Source organism: Danio rerio, chromosome 25 (genome assembly GCF_052040795.2).
Source record: "Danio rerio strain M-AB ecotype USA chromosome 25, GRCz13ab, whole genome shotgun sequence".
Taxonomy (NCBI): Eukaryota; Metazoa; Chordata; class Actinopteri; order Cypriniformes; family Danionidae; genus Danio; species Danio rerio.
This window is the reverse complement of record NC_141045.1, coordinates 37067296-37086764: the sequence shown is the minus strand read 5'-3', so window position 1 is coordinate 37086764 and position 19469 is coordinate 37067296. Positions and strand designations below refer to the sequence as shown.

The following is a 19469-nucleotide window of genomic DNA, read 5'->3' as shown; positions in this document are numbered from 1 at the left end:
CCGGTATAGGATTCTGATGTTATGATAACCTTGGATATAAAGATCACGGTATTGAGATTACTGCTCCAAAATATATTTCTTTTTAAATGTCTGGGTAAAAAAACTAAACTTTTTCCCCCTTTGTACCCAATATATCTTAATTTGGGAAACATTTGAGGTATTTTGGGTACACTAAACATGTCAGACTGAAAGACTGAAAGATACTGTTATCCTAAAAAAAAAAAAAAAAAAAAAAAAGGAAATAAAAAAAAATCTTACTCATACTAGGACTGCAACAACGAATCTATTAAATCGATAAAAATCGACTATTAAAAGCGCTGGCAACGAATCATAATCGATTTGTTGTGTCACGCGACACGGGGGTCATTTGATTATTAAAAAAAAAACACTTTAGTTCAGCACTGAGCGGAGTGAACACGGTCTCTCTCACGCACTTATGCAGAGTTCAGAGCTTCATGCGATGAGGAGGAAGGGAGTTCAACAGCAGGGTAAATGACAAAAAATAAATAAAAAATCCTACTTTTGTTCCGTGAGGACCGTAAAGTCACTGGTGCTGATGTTTGTACCTGTTATCCAGCTTGACAAGCATGTCAATTTAGTGTTACCTCGTTTACCCTAAGAGCGGCAACTAAAATATTCAAACTGAGCTGACGCGTTGGATGGTGCTGAGCCAGAGAAAGAAGTGTCGTATCACAATTATACAGCGTTTATGTTTTAGACATGCAATTACACACAAATACTAGTAAAACAATACATTGAGTTTGTAAAACACACAAGGACGTCTAACAATCCATTCAAATATAATTTGCCGATGTGTTCAATTCATTTCAGATACACAGTGAACAGAACTAAAGCGTAAAATTCAATCTACTCTTCTCTAAGTTCATCAGCCACTTACCATTGTTTTAAATGTGAACTGATCTAGATTGTACGTTGGTTTAGCTGATATAGTCTGTGACTTTGGATTCTGTGGGGCCTGTATGGGTTTTTGTTTCAGGTACACCCTTTCCTCGATGAATTCTGTTTGTTAGCATAGCAAGACAAACCCCAGAACTGGTTCTAGATCTGTGTGAAAGAGCATATTATACAAATGAAGCATGTCGGCACGAGCTTAATGGGGGCCCATGTAGAATAAAACAGGCCACAGTAAGACTTTGTGCTGAAAGAGTTCATTGTTCACATAAGGGCTGGAAAAAAAAGGACTAGGTTCACATCAGTTGGCACCACCGCCCCCATTTATCACTGTTAGTGGTGCATGGTGGTGTTTATGATGTGGTCTCCTTAACACCTTGTTTTTTACCCTTTCAAAAATCGAAATCAAATGTTCCCAAGTGCAGCTGCGACGTCTTATTTGTTGATGCTTTTATAACTTTAGACGTCTGTACAATGATGGTGTGTGTTGTAAATACTAACGGCTGTGTGTTCTGCTTTCTGTATTTGTCGCAGGAGAGCGCCCCTTTCCCTGCACCTGGCCCGACTGCAGTAAGAAGTTTGCTCGCTCTGATGAGCTGGCACGGCACTATCGCACCCATACGGGTGAGAAGAAGTTTGGCTGCCCCCTGTGCGACAAGCGATTCATGCGGAGCGACCACCTGATGAAACATGCACGCCGTCACTCCGACTTCCAGCCAGCAATGCTGAAGAGGCAGCACGGTGGAGGAAACGCCGCAGTCTCGAGCAGCATGCGTCCTGGCTCCCTCAGCGATTACAGTCGATCCGACGCCTCGAGCCCCACCCTTAGCCCTGCCCTCAGCCCAGCCAACTCGCCTTAACCTGGCCGCACTTTCAGCCCACAGCGCCTGGGTCTCCAGGCTGATTTTTACTTCTCTATCCATCTTTTTCTTTTCCCCAAAAAAATTGCTGGCGTAACAAGCGCCCAGGCTAAACCCCGTCGCTTGCTGTGGTGTACTGTACATAACTGCTTCTTGTAGTGCAATTTTCTCGTGCAACCCTTAAAAGAGGAAAAATACACAAAAAGAAAATGCCTTTCCCACATGGCAATATTTACATGATGTACCATATGTCTGTATTTTTATAGCTTCTGGCCACAGCCTCTTTCCATTACGTCCTTTTGCCGTTTCTTTCATATACACCCGCTCTCTTCGAGTGAACTAAACAGTTAAAAGGTTTGACAGGTAAAGATGTTCCTTTTTTGATTTTGTTTTATTTGAAACGGGTGAGGGAGAGGGGCACACATACACCTCAGGATTCAGAACAGTTTCTTTCTCCTTTAATACTCACATTGACTGCACAATACGAGCATCACTTTACTCTGAAATTCAACAGAGGTTGAATTTTACGCCCTGCTCAGGGATGGCCTTGTTAGCTTGAAAGAATGAACATGATGAAGATAAACATACATTAAGAGACAGCCTTACACTCGGACAAAAGGAAACTTTGCACTCTTTTTTTGGGGGGTTGGTCGGTATTCACATCAGGGGAAGCAAATTCTGTGTCAATCATACTCTATATTAATGTTATCGTTTTTTTTTCTTAAGAGTGTCAGAATCACTTGCTAGATACGAAAGGGTCGAGGGAGGGGTGATTCTGTCTTGAATGACTGGAAGTGACTTTAATTGCGACATTGCGATAACCCTGTACACACACAGTCAGGACTGTGCTGGCCCGGGTCCAAGTTCGAAAGGGAATCCTCTCAGTATAGCACGAATGTCATGATCGGTCCTCTTTTACATGCTTGAGCCGCCCGATGAGGAGAACAGGCAGGACCACTTCTCTCAGTGGACTAAGCTAAGCTCCCCTCGACAATTTGGAGGCTGAAGTTTCAAAGCAGCTGTTTCCTCGATAAAAACAGCACATTCATCAACTGCAGGGTTTTTCACTACAGTACGACACGTTCAAAAGGGACTCGTCTGGATATATACGCCTACTTGACTCGAAGATAAAAAATAAGCACACGAACAGAATCCACCAAAGACCAAGGTGTGAATGAGAGAACAGAGAGGTTTTTTTTTTACTCTCTCCAGAGGAAGACGGGGGGGAGGGAGGGATGTTGGCATTCTCTCAGGTAACAGCAGAAGTCCTGGCCCTTTGCCCTCCGCAGAGCTCCATCTGCAGAGGCCCTCCACTTAGGAAACTGCATCATCCTACACAGGGCTATTCATAGCACACTAGCCGGGGAGACGAGAGCCATTAGAGCGAAGTTTTACGCACTCCGTCTCGCTCTTGCTGATGAGAAGGAGTGGGCGTACGAGAGCAATGGATGGAGGGCCAGAGAGAGAAAGAAAAAAAGAAATTTAAAAGATAAGAAATCTACACCATGCCAAGCTGCCATGCAACAAATTGCGAAGTCAAAAATTGCAGTGGTATTGGAGTTAAATCATTGTGCTTGGCTTGGATTGACATATAATTTCTGTGACTGATCTAATATCATTATTTGCATTAGATGTAATGGGTTGCATTTTCAGAAAGAATTGTAAGCACAAGTAAATTGGCGGCAATATGTACTTAGACTTACATTGGTTTCAAAGAGCATAGCCTTGAATGATATAGTGAGTAGCCAACAGCAGTTATGTCACTATTACCAAATATTGTATGCATAATCAGCTTGGCCTATATATTGATTTGCCAGATATGCCTGTTGGATGGATGTTTCCCAGTACTGGGTTGCCACTGGAAGGGTATCAGCTGTGTAAAACATAGGCTGGATAAGTTGTGATCCCCAATAAATAAAGGGAATAAGCCGAAGGCAAAATTAATGAACAAACATAGTTTGACCAGTAAAGAACAATCCTAGAAAAAGGTACAATGTCCAAATTCATATAGATAAAAGAACTGATCCACGTCCTCGGGAGCTGATTGAGATGCACCCACTGTTGGCAGATAATCTTGAAATGACCAATTATTAGCAGACTAATTAACCTGGCCTATATTTTTTTACCATCATGGCCAAGAGTCCTGTCAAATTGCCAGATTAACTCCTCTTAACAACATAAGAGTCAAGTGCTTGGCTAGAATTGATATGCAAATAATGATATTAGATCAGTCACTGAATTTACATAAGATGTAATGGGTTGCATTTTCGAAAAGCATTGTAAGTACACTGGCGTCAATATGTACTTCGACTTACAATGGCTTCAAAGAGCATAGCCTTGAATGATATAGTGATAAGCCAACAGCAGTGTCACTATTACCAAATATTGTCTGCATAATCAGCTTGGCCTATATATTGGTTTGCCAGACATGGCTGTCAGAAGGACTAATCTCAAAATGGACAAACATCAGCTGAATATTAAGCTGCGTTTTCCAAAAGCCAGTGATTTCTTAAATCAGTTTAGGCTAACAGTTTTGTGAAACAATGTCATATTATAACATATAACAGGGATCACCAAACTTGTTTCTGGACGGCCGGTGTGCTCCAACCCTAATCAAACACACCTGAACAAGCTAACCAAGGTCTTACTAGGTATACTTGAAACACCCAGGCAGGTGTGTTGAGGCAAGTTGGAGCTAAACCCTGCAGATCACCGGACCTCCAGGAACGAGATTGGTGACTCCTGCTCCATTACATAGGTCTCAAACTCAATTCCTGGAGGGCCACCATCTCTCAACAGTTTAGCTATAACCCTAATCAAACACAGCTGATCTAATAGTTTTGAATACCTTGATAAGTTGGATCAGCTGTGTTTGATTAGGGTTGAAGCAAAACTGTGCAGAGCTGCAAACCTCCAGGGATTGAGTTTGTGACCTATGCTCTATAAGATACTGGGTGCGCCTCAATCAGCTTCCTTGTTCAGTGGTCAGTGCACTGATGAGTGAGTCGGCCATTGGAAGTGCCATCTCAAATTGCTAAATTCTTTAAATGCACTGAAATGTTCACTCCCGGAAAAGTCCCACAATGCATCGTGAAAATCATCGATGCACACTGCGCTCCCCTAATAGTAGGTCAGCAGCGCAAAACCGATTTAGATTTACCATGAACAAACATGCGCGACATGATGGCTCAGTGGTTAGCGATGTCGCCCTTACTGCAAGAGGGTTGCTAGTTCAAATCACAGCTGTGTGGAGTTTAGATGTTCTCCCATGTTGGCATGGGTTCCCTCTGGGTGCTCCGGTTTTCCCAGAGTCCAAAGACATGCGGTGTGGTTTAGTTTATTCCAAATGAATTGAATAAACTAAATTGGCCATAGTGTATGAGTGTATATGGATGTTTCCCCATTACTGGGTTGCAGCTGGAAGGCCATATGTGTTGTAAAACTTGCTGGATAAGACCCCTGATGAATAAAGGGACCAAGCCAAAGAAAAATGAATGAACATAACATAGTTTGACAGGTTAAGAACAATCCTAGCAAACTTCCATGTGCAATGGCCAAATTCATGTACATCAGGCATGTCCAAGCTCGGTCCTGGAGGGCCGGTGTCCTGCAAAGTTTAGTCCCAACCCCAATCAGACACACCTGGGCTAGCTAATCAAGCTCTCAGGCTTTCTAGAAACATCCTTACAGGTGTGTTGAGGCAAGTTGGAGCTAAAATCTGCAGGACACCGGCCCTCCAGGACCGACTTTGGACACCCCTGATGTACATAAACAACTGATCCACAACCTCAGGAGCTGATTGAGACGCAGTAACTGTTGTTGGCAGATAATCTTGAAATGACCAAATATTAGCAGACTAACTGACCTGGCCTATATATTTTTATCACCGTGGCCCAGAGTCCTATCAAATTGCCAGATTAAGTCCTCTTAACAACATAAGAGTCGATCACTAATTAGGTCACAGATTTACAACTCAAAGTGACCTAGATTATCAGAATGTCTGCGATCAGGTCAGGCTCACCTTGTGTTGAGGAGAGCAACAGGCCTTTATGTGAACAAAGAGCACTATCTGCGGGAGGCAGGAAAGAGGGGGTTGACCCACAGCGAGACAGATAAAGACTGAGGCTTTATCAGGAGCCGAGCACTCCAGCAGAAGAAACACCCAGTCAGCTCCCTCTCTCCCTCCCTTCTGCGCTGCTCCACTCTCACCCGCCAACAGCATCCCATAATGCATTGCTGGAGCTTAAAGACGGAAAACGGCCTCGTCTGATTGGACGGCATCCAAGCAGCCGACTAAGGGGGTGTAATAGAGGAAGTTGAAGCCCAAATCATAACAGCTAACAGACAATAGGCATGATTTGCTTCCAAATCAGGAGTTGAGCATGTTGGGAATTTTCAAATTAGATTTTATCAGCATCTACCCCCCCTCATCCCTCTCCCCTCAACTTCTTAGACAAGATCAGTCCTACTTTATTTCTTCACAAGCACAGGGAAACAATTGCACATCTTTTACCGTTGAAGACCACTGATTTATCAGTGACCGACCACTCATTACCTCAATAAACAGCTGCTTTCAAACTTGACTCTCGTTAAAAGCGGGGAGGCTTTAGGCATTACTACTCGATTTGTACATATTCATATATACACATATCAACTGATTGACTTTGCTGTCCGTTGTGGGAATGACGGGTCACCGTGAGAAACTGTCGACCAGGCCTTACTCGCTCAGGCGAAAGGCATACTGAGGCACCGCTATCAAAACTACAGTGGCGCTGCTGCCTCAATCCGCTGTCTCACTTTCCCATACGCGCCACTTTTCCAAGCTTTCTGTGACAGTTCTTCGTTTTATAATCATAAGCTCATCATTCAACACCAGCCATCTTCATGTGTCCCTTATTACTTGCACGTTTTCCTCCATGCCCGCTGTGGGGAGACCAGCATCAGAGTTGCCCAGCTGGATGTGCGCTCCGGGGCTTGAGAAGCAGGTGGGGAGGCCTGTGAATGCCAGGCCTTGTCCCCCCTTTATCCTTTCTAACCTCCCCCCCAACATCCCCCTTTGAGGGGCCTCTCTCATAGCCCTCAAAAAAAAAAAGTCCATAATCACTGCTTTCAGCTAAAGAAAACAGCCCTAATCAAAATAAATAGTGCCACGGCGGCATTATTCCTGCAATAAACCCACACGTAAAGCCATCTAGCTGCGGTCGCACCCTTCCCTTTCCCTTCAAAAGCGATGTCAACTTGAGCCTTGGCAATTACACATGTCAGCTTTACTTCCAAAGCGAGCTTGTGTCCTGTGTTCACTGTGTGCAAGAATCTTTACTTATTCGTAGACCTTTTGTATTCGTATCTGTTGAACCGCCTTCGATTGATTGTGTCTGAAATACTCCCAAACTGCTGGTCAGTGATGGGTATTTCAAGGCAGATTAAGGCTGGAACCAGCTTACTTTATTCATTAGTACTTATTAAAACCCAGTGAAAACATTAAGGTTGGTTTATACTTCTGCGTCAAGCGCACGCGTAAGGTCCGGCGCAGAGCATAGCCCTTGCTGCGGCTGACGCTAATGTTGGCCTCTCAAAAATATTTGCAATACTGTTTAGCGCAAGCTCTGTGATTGGTCGGCTTGGTAGTGACGAGTGTGGGCAGTGCTGAGAGCCGCGAGTCTGATAGAGCAAGTGCTTAGAAGTGTCGGGTCCCGCTGAGGAGCTCCAAATGGAAACTTTTGCGTTTACCTTCCGATTAATGCTGTTAAACGTCCGCCAGTTCCCGCCTCTAAATGAGCAAGTTTTAGCTTATTGAGCATTAGGTAGCGTTCAGAAAAAAACAAAACACCTACCAAGAAACTCAACACAGGAACGTAAAAACCTACTGCCAGCTAGCATTTCGGAAATGTTATTGCAGAGCCACACAAACAGCACGCAGAAGTATAAATGCAAGGCTACACGCCGTGTCACGCCGATCACTTGACGAAGAAGCATAAACCAGCTTTTAGGTGTCATTTAGTGAATGATGATTCGAGAACCCCCAAACCTCCGAGCAACTGAAGTCCCTCACATTTGGGTACTGGTTAGAGAGTACACACACAACTGAATATATTTTTTTCTTGACAATATTTGCTGAAAAGAAATGTATTTTCACTCACAGCCCAAGTTACAAACATGCGTGCTTATGTTTCTGTATTTTTCACTGTACCGATACTACTTGAATGCGAAGCAAGACCATTGAAAACTGGTGGAAACATGTCAAGGTCATGACAAGTCAAACTCTACCTGCATACGTTTCTCAGATTACAACCCGTGGATGTACTCATTTCTCAGTTTTTGTTCAATATTTTTCTGCATTGTTTGTGTGTTCAAATCTTAGCTGTTATTATTATTATTATTATTGATTTTTCTAGTGAAGTTTGTCAGTGTTTCATGAGGCTTTCTTTTCTGTCTGCTGCAATGATGCTAGTAAAATTGGACACTGAAAGACACCATCAATAATCAGACGTGGAAGTTAAACGATTGGTTTTAGGTGAGAGAAATAAAGGGAAAAATCCTGACTTCTCAAACGCATCACACGAGACTGAACGTGATTCGCAAGATCACGTTAACACAGAGACCACAGCATTGTGAGTAGATAGTCACGTTCATCGTTTTCTCTTGTTATTTAACAATTGCAATTTCACCTGTGTGTTATTTTTTTTTAATGTACCATCAAACTCATACCTCTATACAAATCGAGAAGGTTATGATTTTTGTTTTTGTTTTGATGGGGTTGGGAAGGGGAATGTGTTCAAGTCCATATCTGAAAGAATTGTAAATTTAAAAGACGATATTTTTAATGAATTATCAGGGTCTTACGAGTCAGTCATCTTTTATGAAATTCATCTTCCCGTGGATTGCATAAACCCACACTCCCAACTCAGAGAAATGATTTGTGCACAACGTCAACTAACAATTTTGGCAGCATTTGATTGCATCATTGGATCTTACGTTCATGTTAGTTCAATAACGAGTGCCAAAGGCATCAGAAAGGTGATCTTAATTCAACATTCGCAATGATAGGCAAGATAACAATGACCTTGTACAGTTTTCTATGAGTGACGTATGTTTTTATGTGTCTGTAGCGGGGTGAATGATGTATTAGATGCGCAAGTATTTCTTATTTTCCCCTTCGGCGTGATTTTGATGTATTCTTTAGTTACGTTTTTCTTAATTTGTCATTGTTGTACAGAACAAATGCACATAGTGAAAACTCAGATATTAACCTGTTCACCATCCTACGCGAAAGCTCTACCATTCCAAAGGATTGCAATTACATTTGCTATAAATATGCTGCTTATATCCAACCAATGCATCAAAGCTTCGTTTCTTTATGTATTTATTTTGCTATTACTCTTTTTGACTGTGATATATGTATTACATGACTTTTGTTCTAGTTCAATTTGGTACTTTTTCTATCTTTGCTGTCCAATTGGTCTCCTGTAAACTTCTACAACCGTTCCTTTGCTAAAGAAACAGCCATGCCATGTTGATACGTCTAACCAGAACCCTCAACCCTGTAAGAACAGCAGACAAGATGGCTTCCATACAAATGTGCGGTTATCAGATCCCACATTGTCTTCCCACACAAAATAAGGTCAGTTTGAATAACTGATACTCTCCATGCTGATGAAAGGATGACGTTTTAGATTATACAGTGCAATTGCCAAGGACGCTGTAGTGCCACGACCTTTAGTTTTGCCCTCTCTTTTGGCATTGGGTGACTGCATTTAGAAGGCTTGTGCTTAATTATTGTTTTAAAAAAAGACATTACCAAAGGCTTCAGGATCAAAAGAATGAATGTTTGTCACATTAGTTGGTTGGTTTGATTATTTTAGTAGAATTCTTGAGTGTTATCCCTGAATTGAATGACATCTTAAACGTATGAATTCTTTAGTTATGCATTTTTACAGGGAAACAATCAAAGTTGGCCGAGAGTTTTTAATATTGATATGCAAAATCAACTGTTTCGTTGACCTCTCACACATTCTAAGCCATTGAAAGGCTTTTTTTATTCAGTATAGTCCAAGATATACATATCTGAGAATATAAACAGACACTAGAAACTGCAGTCTTCAGTGCCCTTGCTAGTGGCCCAGCAAATCCAACATGAGAAACAGGTTTGAAGCCTGCTCTAAGCCTATCGAGTTAAACCAAACGGATGACATTGCTGCTATAATCTGTATGGGAATGAGGTTTAGGGAACGAGTTTAATGCAGAGTAAAATGAGTAGATTGCACCTCCCTGATCTTAAGACGCGCTCTAGCAAAAGATGCTAGACAATGTCATTAGCATTCTTGTCAGTGTGCTCACCCCCCCATTCCAGAACAGCTTCAAATCACATTCAAAGCAGGTCTAGTTGAACTGTAGGGGTGTTGTATTGGTGCAGTGACCCGGATGGGAGTTATTGGTGGCCACCTTGTAAACTCGACAATAGTAAAAATAAACTAGTGCAGTCAGCACTTACCTCCCTGATCTCAAGGAGGGCACTAGCAAAAAAATAGCATCTTTGTTAGTGCGCTTACCTCCCATACCAGAACAGCTTTAAATCCCCTTCAGAGCAGGTCTAGTTGAACTGTAGGGGTGTTGTATTGGTGCCATGACCCGGATGGGAGTTAATGGTGGCCACCTTGTAAAATCGACAATAGTAAAAGTACATTAGTGCAGTCAGCACTTGCCTCCCTGATCTCAAGAAGGGCACTAGCAAAAAAAAAAATGCATCTTTGTTAGTGCGCTCACCTCCTATGTGCCAGTTTTAGACTGCACTCAAAGCAAGACTATTTATATTGGTGCCGTGACCCTGATCAAGCTCTAAGTTTGGAGGACGAGTTAATGATGGCAATCTAGTAAAATCTGAGTTCGCCCTCACCACCGATGTCAAGAAACACACATTAGCAACAGACACAAGATTTATTAGTGAGGTGACCCGAGTGGGAGTGACGATTAGAGGGGAGAGTAATCCCGTAAGCCAGCTAGAAAGAGCTGTGTGGGTAGGACTCACCCTCCGATCTCAAGAAGTGCACTAGCCCTTGTTCCCTTGTCCATGCACTCACCTCCCATACTGGAATTACCACTTTGAATCCTATTTTGAGTGAGTAGAACCAAAGGGTCGACATTACGATGGTTTAGCAGTGAGTGTACAGGAGGCCATCCCCTAAAACAGGGGTCACCAAACTTGTTCCTGGAGGTCTACTGTCCTGCAGATTTTAGCTCCAACACTACTCAAACACACCAGAAGCAGGCTAATCATGGTCTAACTAGGTACATTTGAAACACCCAGGCAGGTATGTTGAGGCAAGTTGGAGCCAAAACCTGCAGGGCACCAGACCTCCAGGAACGAGATCGGTGACTCCTGCCTCATAAGTAATCCTTTCCCTTCAAATCTGAAAAGGCTCACCATCAATGGTAGCTGAAGGCTGCAGTCTTAAGTGTCCATGTTAATGCACCATGCTGGAATCGCTGTTTCAATTCCTGCTTGGAGCAGGTCAAACAGAACTAAAGGGGTTGCATTGGTGCTGCGACCCAGATGGGAGTGAGGTTTATATTAGAGACCAGTTTGCACACATCCAGTTCCTGAAGTTCCGCAGCTCTGCACAGTTTAGTTCAGGGGTGTCCAAACTCGCTCCTGGAGGGCCGGTGTCCTGCATATGTTAGTTCCAACCTCAAATACAACTGAACCAGCTAATCAAGCTATTTCTAGGTATACTAGAAACTTCCAGGCAGGTGTGTTAAAGGAAGTTGGAGCTAAACAATGCAGGACACTGGCCCTCCAGGACCGAGTTTGGACACCCTTGGTTTAGTTCCAACCCTGCTACAACCCACTTACCTGCAAGTTTCAAACAAGCCTGAAGGACTCAATTAGTTTGATTAGGTTTGTTTAATTAAGCTAAACTGTGCAGAGCTGTGGTCCTCAAGGACAACTGGGGGTTAGAGAGCAAACCTTAAGCATCCATGTAAGTGTGACTGCCTCCCATCCATCTCGAATCCCACTCGGAGCATGTGGAGGAGAATCTACGTTACACCAACATACGAAACAACTGTACAGCATTGCCTTTATACTCTCAAGTTGTGAACGTCACGTACCGATAAAAACGACACTGTGTTTTTGCAGTTAGATGTTTCTCCAAAGATGTAGTGTAAACGCCATACGGTGATTGTGTATCCAGGTAAACAAAGAGTGATGTCATGGTCGTCTCCAGACAGCGACTTCAGAAATGATATTTACCCTAGTCATGCGCTGACAAACATCATTTAGGTTGAGGTTTGCGTAATGGTACCCTCTTTGAAACGGTGGATTGAAGTCTTAGCCGTGGCTTAGGTTTGACTGTTGTTTACGTTTCGTCTCTCGCTCCACTCAGGAGACACAAACTGCTTTTGAGGGCTGTGGTCACTTCTGTCAGTCTGGTCGTCTGACGAACCGTGAAGTTGATGTGCATCAACCTTCACTCTTGTAAAAACGTGCAGGGCGACCATTTGTCTCTAGATCTAGCATCTCAACGCTCAAACCCAACCAAACACTGAAATTCATTTCAAATATATACGCCAACATTTTACCCTCCTTTGAAAAATCGGACACTGTGAAAGCCATTCGGAAAGTCTGAATAACTTTCCTATATACGAAAATCAGATCAGGTGGTCCACGATTTCATATTCCTCCGCATTCGTTCATACCAGTGAAGCAAACGCTGTCCTATCGTAGACTTCAATAAGTGTTGTGTATTGAACTGTAGTGAGGCACTAGCGGCCTCATGCTGTCCTGTAGACGTTCGCCGCGTGAACTTGACTTGCCTTCCTATTGTACGTACTCGTCTGTATTTTAACAATCTATTTTAACGACACCGTGTGATGCCTGCTCCAGTGACTACATTGCGCTGGGTCTCTGTTTCCCAGCACATCTAGTACTTTGTACAAAAGCTCTTCTTCAGCGATGGCCAGTTCTGTTCTCCATAACCTCATTCGAAACAACTGCCGCATAAGGAAAAACGTTTTCTTTTGATTGCTTTGATTTGCGAAATCAACCAAATCACTACAGTGAAGTATTACAGTTGTACAGTTCCTCGAGTTATTCAGATGATATTATTGTTGCTGGTCTATGGTTGCTCTGCTGTACCTTTTTACGACCTTTTATTTTATACATGTTAGACAATATTGTGACTATGTCCTATGCAAATATGAGAATTAACAAGATTTGTCAAATAATGTATGTTGTCTTAACTTGTATGCATGAAATAGTGAAGTTTACATTTGAGAATAAATTCGTAAATAAGACGCACTGCTCTGATTGTGGCTCTTTTATCATTTAAAATGTTTCCTCAGGCTCAGTCCCTTTATTTATCAGGCGTCACCACAGCAGAATGAACCGCCAACTTATCTAACATATGTTTAACACAGTGGATGCCCTTCCAGATACAACCCAGGACTGGGAAACACCATTACACACTCATTCACACACACACACACACACACACTGCGGACAATTTAGATTTTTCAATTCCCCTCTAGCGCATGTGTTTGAACGTGAGGGAAGCCGGAGCACCCGGAGGAAACCCACACCAACACTGGGAGAACATGCAAACTCCACCAACTAACCCAGCCAGGGCTCAAACCAGCAACCTTCTTCCTGTGAGGTGACGGTGCTTTATTTTGGACGATCTAAAATACGATAAAAAATAAATAAAAAAACTGCACATATTTAATATTAAAAGCTATTATAAGTCATTTTAAAATGTAAAATAATTATATATATTTTGAGTCATTAAATAAGTATTTCATATTTTTAATGTTACACAACATCAAATATTAAATCAAATGGGGTATTTTTCAGGATCTGCTTTATTTTTCATAATTGCAACTCAATCATTCATAATTGAAATAAATAAACGCATTCATTTGCTTATTATAAATTTAGCAATTATAATTAAATATAGTCAGACAAGATGATACAAGAACTGTGTTAAGAGTATACGTTTATAAAAATGTGAATTATTTAATTGCATTAATTATTTTAATTCATTATTAATTCTCTTTTACATTTCACAATGTATAATATTTACAAAACATTGATCACAATTTAAGACTTCTCAACTTGTTTAAATATGTAACATAGTTGATCAATATGTTTTATACATACAAATGAATATATGCATATCTTATAAACATTAAATAGTTTTATTTTTATATGAAAATAATGAAAATATTAAATGAATATACACACACACACACATATATATACACATATACATACACACACACACACACACACACACACACACACACAGTTGAAGTCAGAATTAATAGCCCCCCTTTGAATATTTTTTCTTTTTTTAATATTTCCCAAATGATGCTTAACAGAGAAGAGAAATTTTTGCAGTATGTCTGATAATATTTTTTCATCTGGAGAAAGTCTTATTTGTTTTATTTCGTATTATTTTTATTTGTTTTATTACTTAATTTCAATCCATTTTAAGGTCAAAATGATTAGCCCATTTATATTATTAGGGCCCCAGGAAATTTGGGGGCCCCCAACAAATATCTAAAAGTACAAATTATACCTTGGCTATATTTAACATGGTTTTCTATAATATTTTGAATGATGAGAGAGACAAACTGTTACAATTTTAATGTAATTAAATATTATTTAATATAAACTAAAATATAATATTATAATAATTGAATGTTGTGCAAAAATAATGTCATAATAAGATATTATTATTATTATTATATCTGCACAAATTTGTCCACCACCCCCAATCATAGAGCAGTCCAGCAGTCAAATTTATATTTTCTATTTTTAGTTATAAAATTAATTAAGAAAACTAATCGTTTTAAAAGTGAAGCATAGAAAAGACGTTTTACGTTACATAAAAAAAACTATCCATATAATTAATATTAAACAAAAGTAGAAATGGAGCATTTTAGGACTTTTGGGTCCCATGGCTGGAATTGCTTAGGGCCCCCAAAATCACTCAATCCGCCCCTTCTAGTAACATGAAAATAGATACGAGCTACAGATTAAATGTCAAAACGGCTTGCCATATGCTGATGCAAGCAGAGACTGTACGTCTTCAATATATCTGTAACACACACACACACACACACACACACACACACACACACACACACACACACACACACACAATCTCATTCTGCATCACCAGTTCAGTCAAACCTTCACCAGCAGCCAATAGAAGCACGTGTTGCTGTGCAAGAAACCAATCAGACGCGAGAACAGCGCACCGGCGCGTCTGTCAGCAGGAAGTACACCTTGTTCTTGGCATCTGCGCGTCGATGCAAATATTTACAGTAAGTGATGCAGGTCGAGTCAACAGAGGCCACAGAGCAGGTGGCAGCAGCGCCTCGGTCTGATGATCTGCAAAACCGAGCCCAAGTGTTGAGCAGAGGCTCGAGGTCTGATGTGTGAAGTGAGATTTCTCACACTAGAAAGAGTCTGACTGGAGGATCAGAGGAGCAGCGAGTCGACACGGCGGAGCGACTGGCCCACATTTTGTTATGCAATGAAGCAACACGTTGGAAATGTACAACCGCCCACTGACTGGTCTGCTCTTATTCACATTTCAAGGCAGTGGAGAAGGAGAAAACGCTAAAAATATGCGGAGAAAGGCACGGTCTGTACCTGTCTGTTCACAAAGAGACGCGTTTCACACGCGTTCAGGTTCACACTGTCCCGATTTTGTGGCTTATTGTACATTTGTATGAGAACAACAGGTTTAAAGTCCACTGTAAAACCGTCCAACTGTAAAAGCGATACAAGATTAATTCAATTTTTACAGTAATTATTGTTTCAAAGCAGCAAAATGTGCACATTACTGCATTACAATTAAATTAACTTAAAGTTACAATCAAATATGAGTTATTATACACACACACACACACACACACACATACATAATAAACCTGCAATTTTATTGCATATACAGTGCATCCGTATTGACAGCGCTTCACTTTTTCCACTAGCCTTATTCCAAAATGGATTGTGCATGCATACAAGTGTGTGAGAGCATACAAAAGTGTTTGTATGTCTGTGTGTGTCTGAGTGAGAAGGTGTGTGTGAGAAATTATGCGAGTCAGGCTATGTGGGTGTGCGTGCACGTGCGCGCACACACACACACACACACACACACACACACACACACACACACACACACACACACACACACACACACACACACACACACGAGTGAATGTGTGAAAGTGTGTCGGAGGTCGCAATAGAGGAATGAACCGCCAATTATTCATTCGATGCCCTTCCAGCCTCAACCTAGAACTGGGAAACACCCAAAATACTCACACACTTATACACTTTGGCTAATTTAGTTCATCAATTCCCCTATAGCGCATGTGTTTGAACCGTGAGGGAAACCCACGCCAACATGCGGAGAACATGCAAACTCCACAAAGAAACGCCAACTGACCCAGCTGGGACTCAAAACCAGCAGCCTTCTTGCTGTGAGGGGATTGTTAACCACTGAGCCACCGTGCCACCTCTTTCCTTTCAATAAGCTGAAATGGACGCCAATAGACAACTGTCTCTTATAGAGTTGGACAGAAGTGCTCCTGGACAACACACAATGAGTAAAACGTAAATCTCTGGACACACACACACACACACACACACACGAGCCGTCTCAACATTTACCACACTTAACCTCTGAATCAAAGCTGACTTGCATGCGATGATCCTTCATTTGAGAGGCTGTGAATACTGTCTTGTAACTCATTGTCTGTTAGCTTGATGGATACACAACAAGCTTACGCATTTAAAGGGGCAGTTCACCCAAAATAATGAACGTTCACTCCCTCTCAGTCTCTCTCTATGAGTTTCTGTCCTCTGCTGAACACTAAAGAAGATATTTTGAAGACACCAGAACTTCCACAGTAGGAAAAACTAAAGGAAGTCAAAGGTTACAGGGCTCCAACATTCTTCAAAATATCTTCTTCTGTGTTCCACTCAAAAAATTTGAAACAAGTAAATAACATTTTAATTTTGGGGCGAACAATCCCTTTAAATCTGCTAATCCAATCAGGAAGTACTCAAATCAAACTGTTGCATCATGAGCAAGGCCCCTTCTCTGCCAAAATCCTTCATCTATAGAGCATCAGTAGATTTAAAATCGTCCACGCTAATTTGCATATTGAATAACACACACAAAAAAACAGCCAAACCAAAATTTGTTTGATCAAAAGCTAAAAGCGCTGGTAAAACGGTGCGAGAAATCCATTCTCCACACCGTCACACTCAATCCTCTTGTTTTTAATTTGAAACGCTCAACGATGTTGGCAGAAAACAAGCATGCATATTTAATAGAGGGTTCTTTCCTCGTTTTTTTGGATCTCATCATGTCCGAGCCAAAACAGACAGCGCTGGGAGCAACATGAAAGTGAAGATGATAATTAGCGTTTCTGATAAGGGCTTTTGTTGGGAAAATTGCTTCCATACAAGTGGCAGCGCAGATCGCAGGGTGTGTCTGTCTCCATCCGGGACTCCTCCACCCGCTGCCAAAACTGCAGAGCTGCTGCCCATGCTTTCAATTGCAGACATAAATCTTGAGGACACTTGTGCAAAAAAAAAAAAAAAAAAAAAAAAAGGGCGGGGGGAGAAGACAGCGCTCAATCTCTCTTTCTTTTAGATAGAGGCGCTGAGTGTTTTGGTTGTTTTTTGTACTCTGCTCGTCTGCATGGGCCACAGGGTGGACTGCAAATTCACCTGTGCATTCATGTCATGACACCCTGTATTACGAGTTGAATGTTTAAATCACAAAGTTATGAAATTAGGGAGTTAAAAAAAACAATTACGGAATTAAAAAGTAACTAAAAAGTAAAATTACAAAGTAAAAAAAAACATTAGGAAATTTAACAGTGTTAATTAAAAATAATAAATAAAAAAATACTAAATTACAAATTGGAAAAAAAAAAAAAATTACGAAATGACCAAAAAATATATTTTTTTACAAAATTAAAAATGAGCTTTATTAAAAATCAAAGTTAAAATTTACAAAATTACGAAGTTGAAAAAAAATCAGAAACTTCAAAAAGTTACAAAATTAAAGATTCAAGTTAAAAAAAAATTATGAAATTAAAAAGTAAAAAACTAAATTAAAAATGATGTTCATAAAAAAAAGTCAAAATAATGAAACTTAAAAAAAAAAAGTAAAAAAAATTATTGTTAATTAAAAATTAAGTTAAAATGACAAAGAAAAATGACAAAAATAAATTACAATAATAAAATTTTTTACAAAATTACAAAGTTACTTACAAAAATGTAAAATAAAAAATGGCGTTAATTGAAAAATTTAATTACAAAATTAAAGGAAAAAATGAAATTACAAAGTAAAAAAATTCTAAAATATCATTAATTAAAAATGAAGCAAAAAATTACGTAAATTAAAGTTGTAAAAAAATATGAAATAAAAAAAGTTAATTAAATAAAGTAAAAAAAAAAAAGATGAAAAAAGTATTTATTTATTTTTGTACAAATTTAAAGTAAAAAAATTTAAAAAGTTAAAAAAATATAGTTAAAATTTAGGAAATTACAAAGTTAAAAAAATACATTTAATTGAATAATAACCTTGGTTGCAATAGAATGCACTGTAAAAATACCAGGTTCCTGCATGTTTAAAATCAATTAAATGGACTTTATTACTTAACATTATTTTTTACAGATTCAAGTGGATTGAACATTAAACAATTTAGTTGTCGCCCCCACAAAAAAACAAAAGCTCATTTTAAATAAGCAGTTTGAACAAGCAACAAAGTTATTCTTTTGAGTGTGATGACTCAGTTTAGCGCACACTTCATGATTTGAACAAAGCATAAAATGAATATCTCCGGCTTGCAACATCAACATACCTGACATCGTAATTATGACTTGCTAACTCATAAATGCAGACCTCCCAGGAGGAGCTGAATGCACTAAAAGAGCTTTATGTTCTCCTCCACACTTTCATACAGTCTAAACACACACACACACACACACACACACACACACACACACACACTGCAACTAGTGTGAAAAAGGCATTATAGAGCAGGGCTAATGGGGACATACTACCCTTTAAAACTTTGACCTCTTACTATAAAACAACCTGCAGAATTGAAATGAAAAGTATGACCCACAGAGCTTTGAGCACCAAATATGCTAACATGGGTTTGCTAAATTGATGTACCGGTCATCTTTTTAGGCCACAGAATCAAAAAAGGACAAGAAAACGCAAATTTCCCACACGCACTAACCTGGCTAATGAAGTTCTGACTTCTGTACCGAGCCTATGGAAAAAAAAAGATACAATGCTTGATTAAAAACATGCCAGAAATGATTTAGGCCTACTTTTAATGCACTTCAGCATGTAGCTCCTGGCTTGGAAACTGTGTATGGTTATTGATCTATTTCCTACAATGAACTATATCTAAATCATAGGGGAAGAGCTCACAAGGCTATGTCAGCCATGCTAACATGCTAAAATTGTACACTTTGCAGTAAACAGACATGATCCATAAACACAAGAAATGTTGGGAGTGTGGTAATGGAAAAAAATATAGCTTACAGGGAAACGATACCGCAGTCCAGGGGTGTCAAACTCAGTCCTGAAGATCCCAGCAGTGTTCAGCTCCTGCCGTGCTCCAACACACTTACCTGCAGACAAGCCTGATGGACTC

General features: G+C 40.3%; 2 protein-coding genes across 7 annotated transcripts in view; one reads left to right on the top strand and one right to left on the bottom strand.

Annotated features, from left to right (window-relative positions):
- klf13 (Kruppel like factor 13) overlaps positions 1-13068 on the top strand; it is a 35986-nt gene extending 22918 nt beyond the window's left edge. The window contains exons 2-5 of one of the 4 annotated variants that reach the window (XM_087311140.1): positions 1447-4575; positions 4639-5355; positions 5513-10232; positions 10445-13068. In XM_087311140.1, coding sequence (XP_087167266.1) covers positions 1447-1772 — 326 coding nt within the window. In that variant the 3' untranslated portion in view covers positions 1773-4575; positions 4639-5355; positions 5513-10232; positions 10445-13068. 4 annotated transcript variants of the gene reach the window in all.
- trpm1b (transient receptor potential cation channel, subfamily M, member 1b) overlaps positions 1-19469 on the bottom strand; it is a gene marked incomplete at its 5' end in the record, with an annotated part of 155870 nt that extends 136401 nt beyond the window's left edge. For 2 of the 3 annotated variants that reach the window (NM_001442430.1, NM_001442431.1), the window contains 2 exon segments: positions 19047-19079; positions 19358-19469. 3 annotated transcript variants of the gene reach the window in all.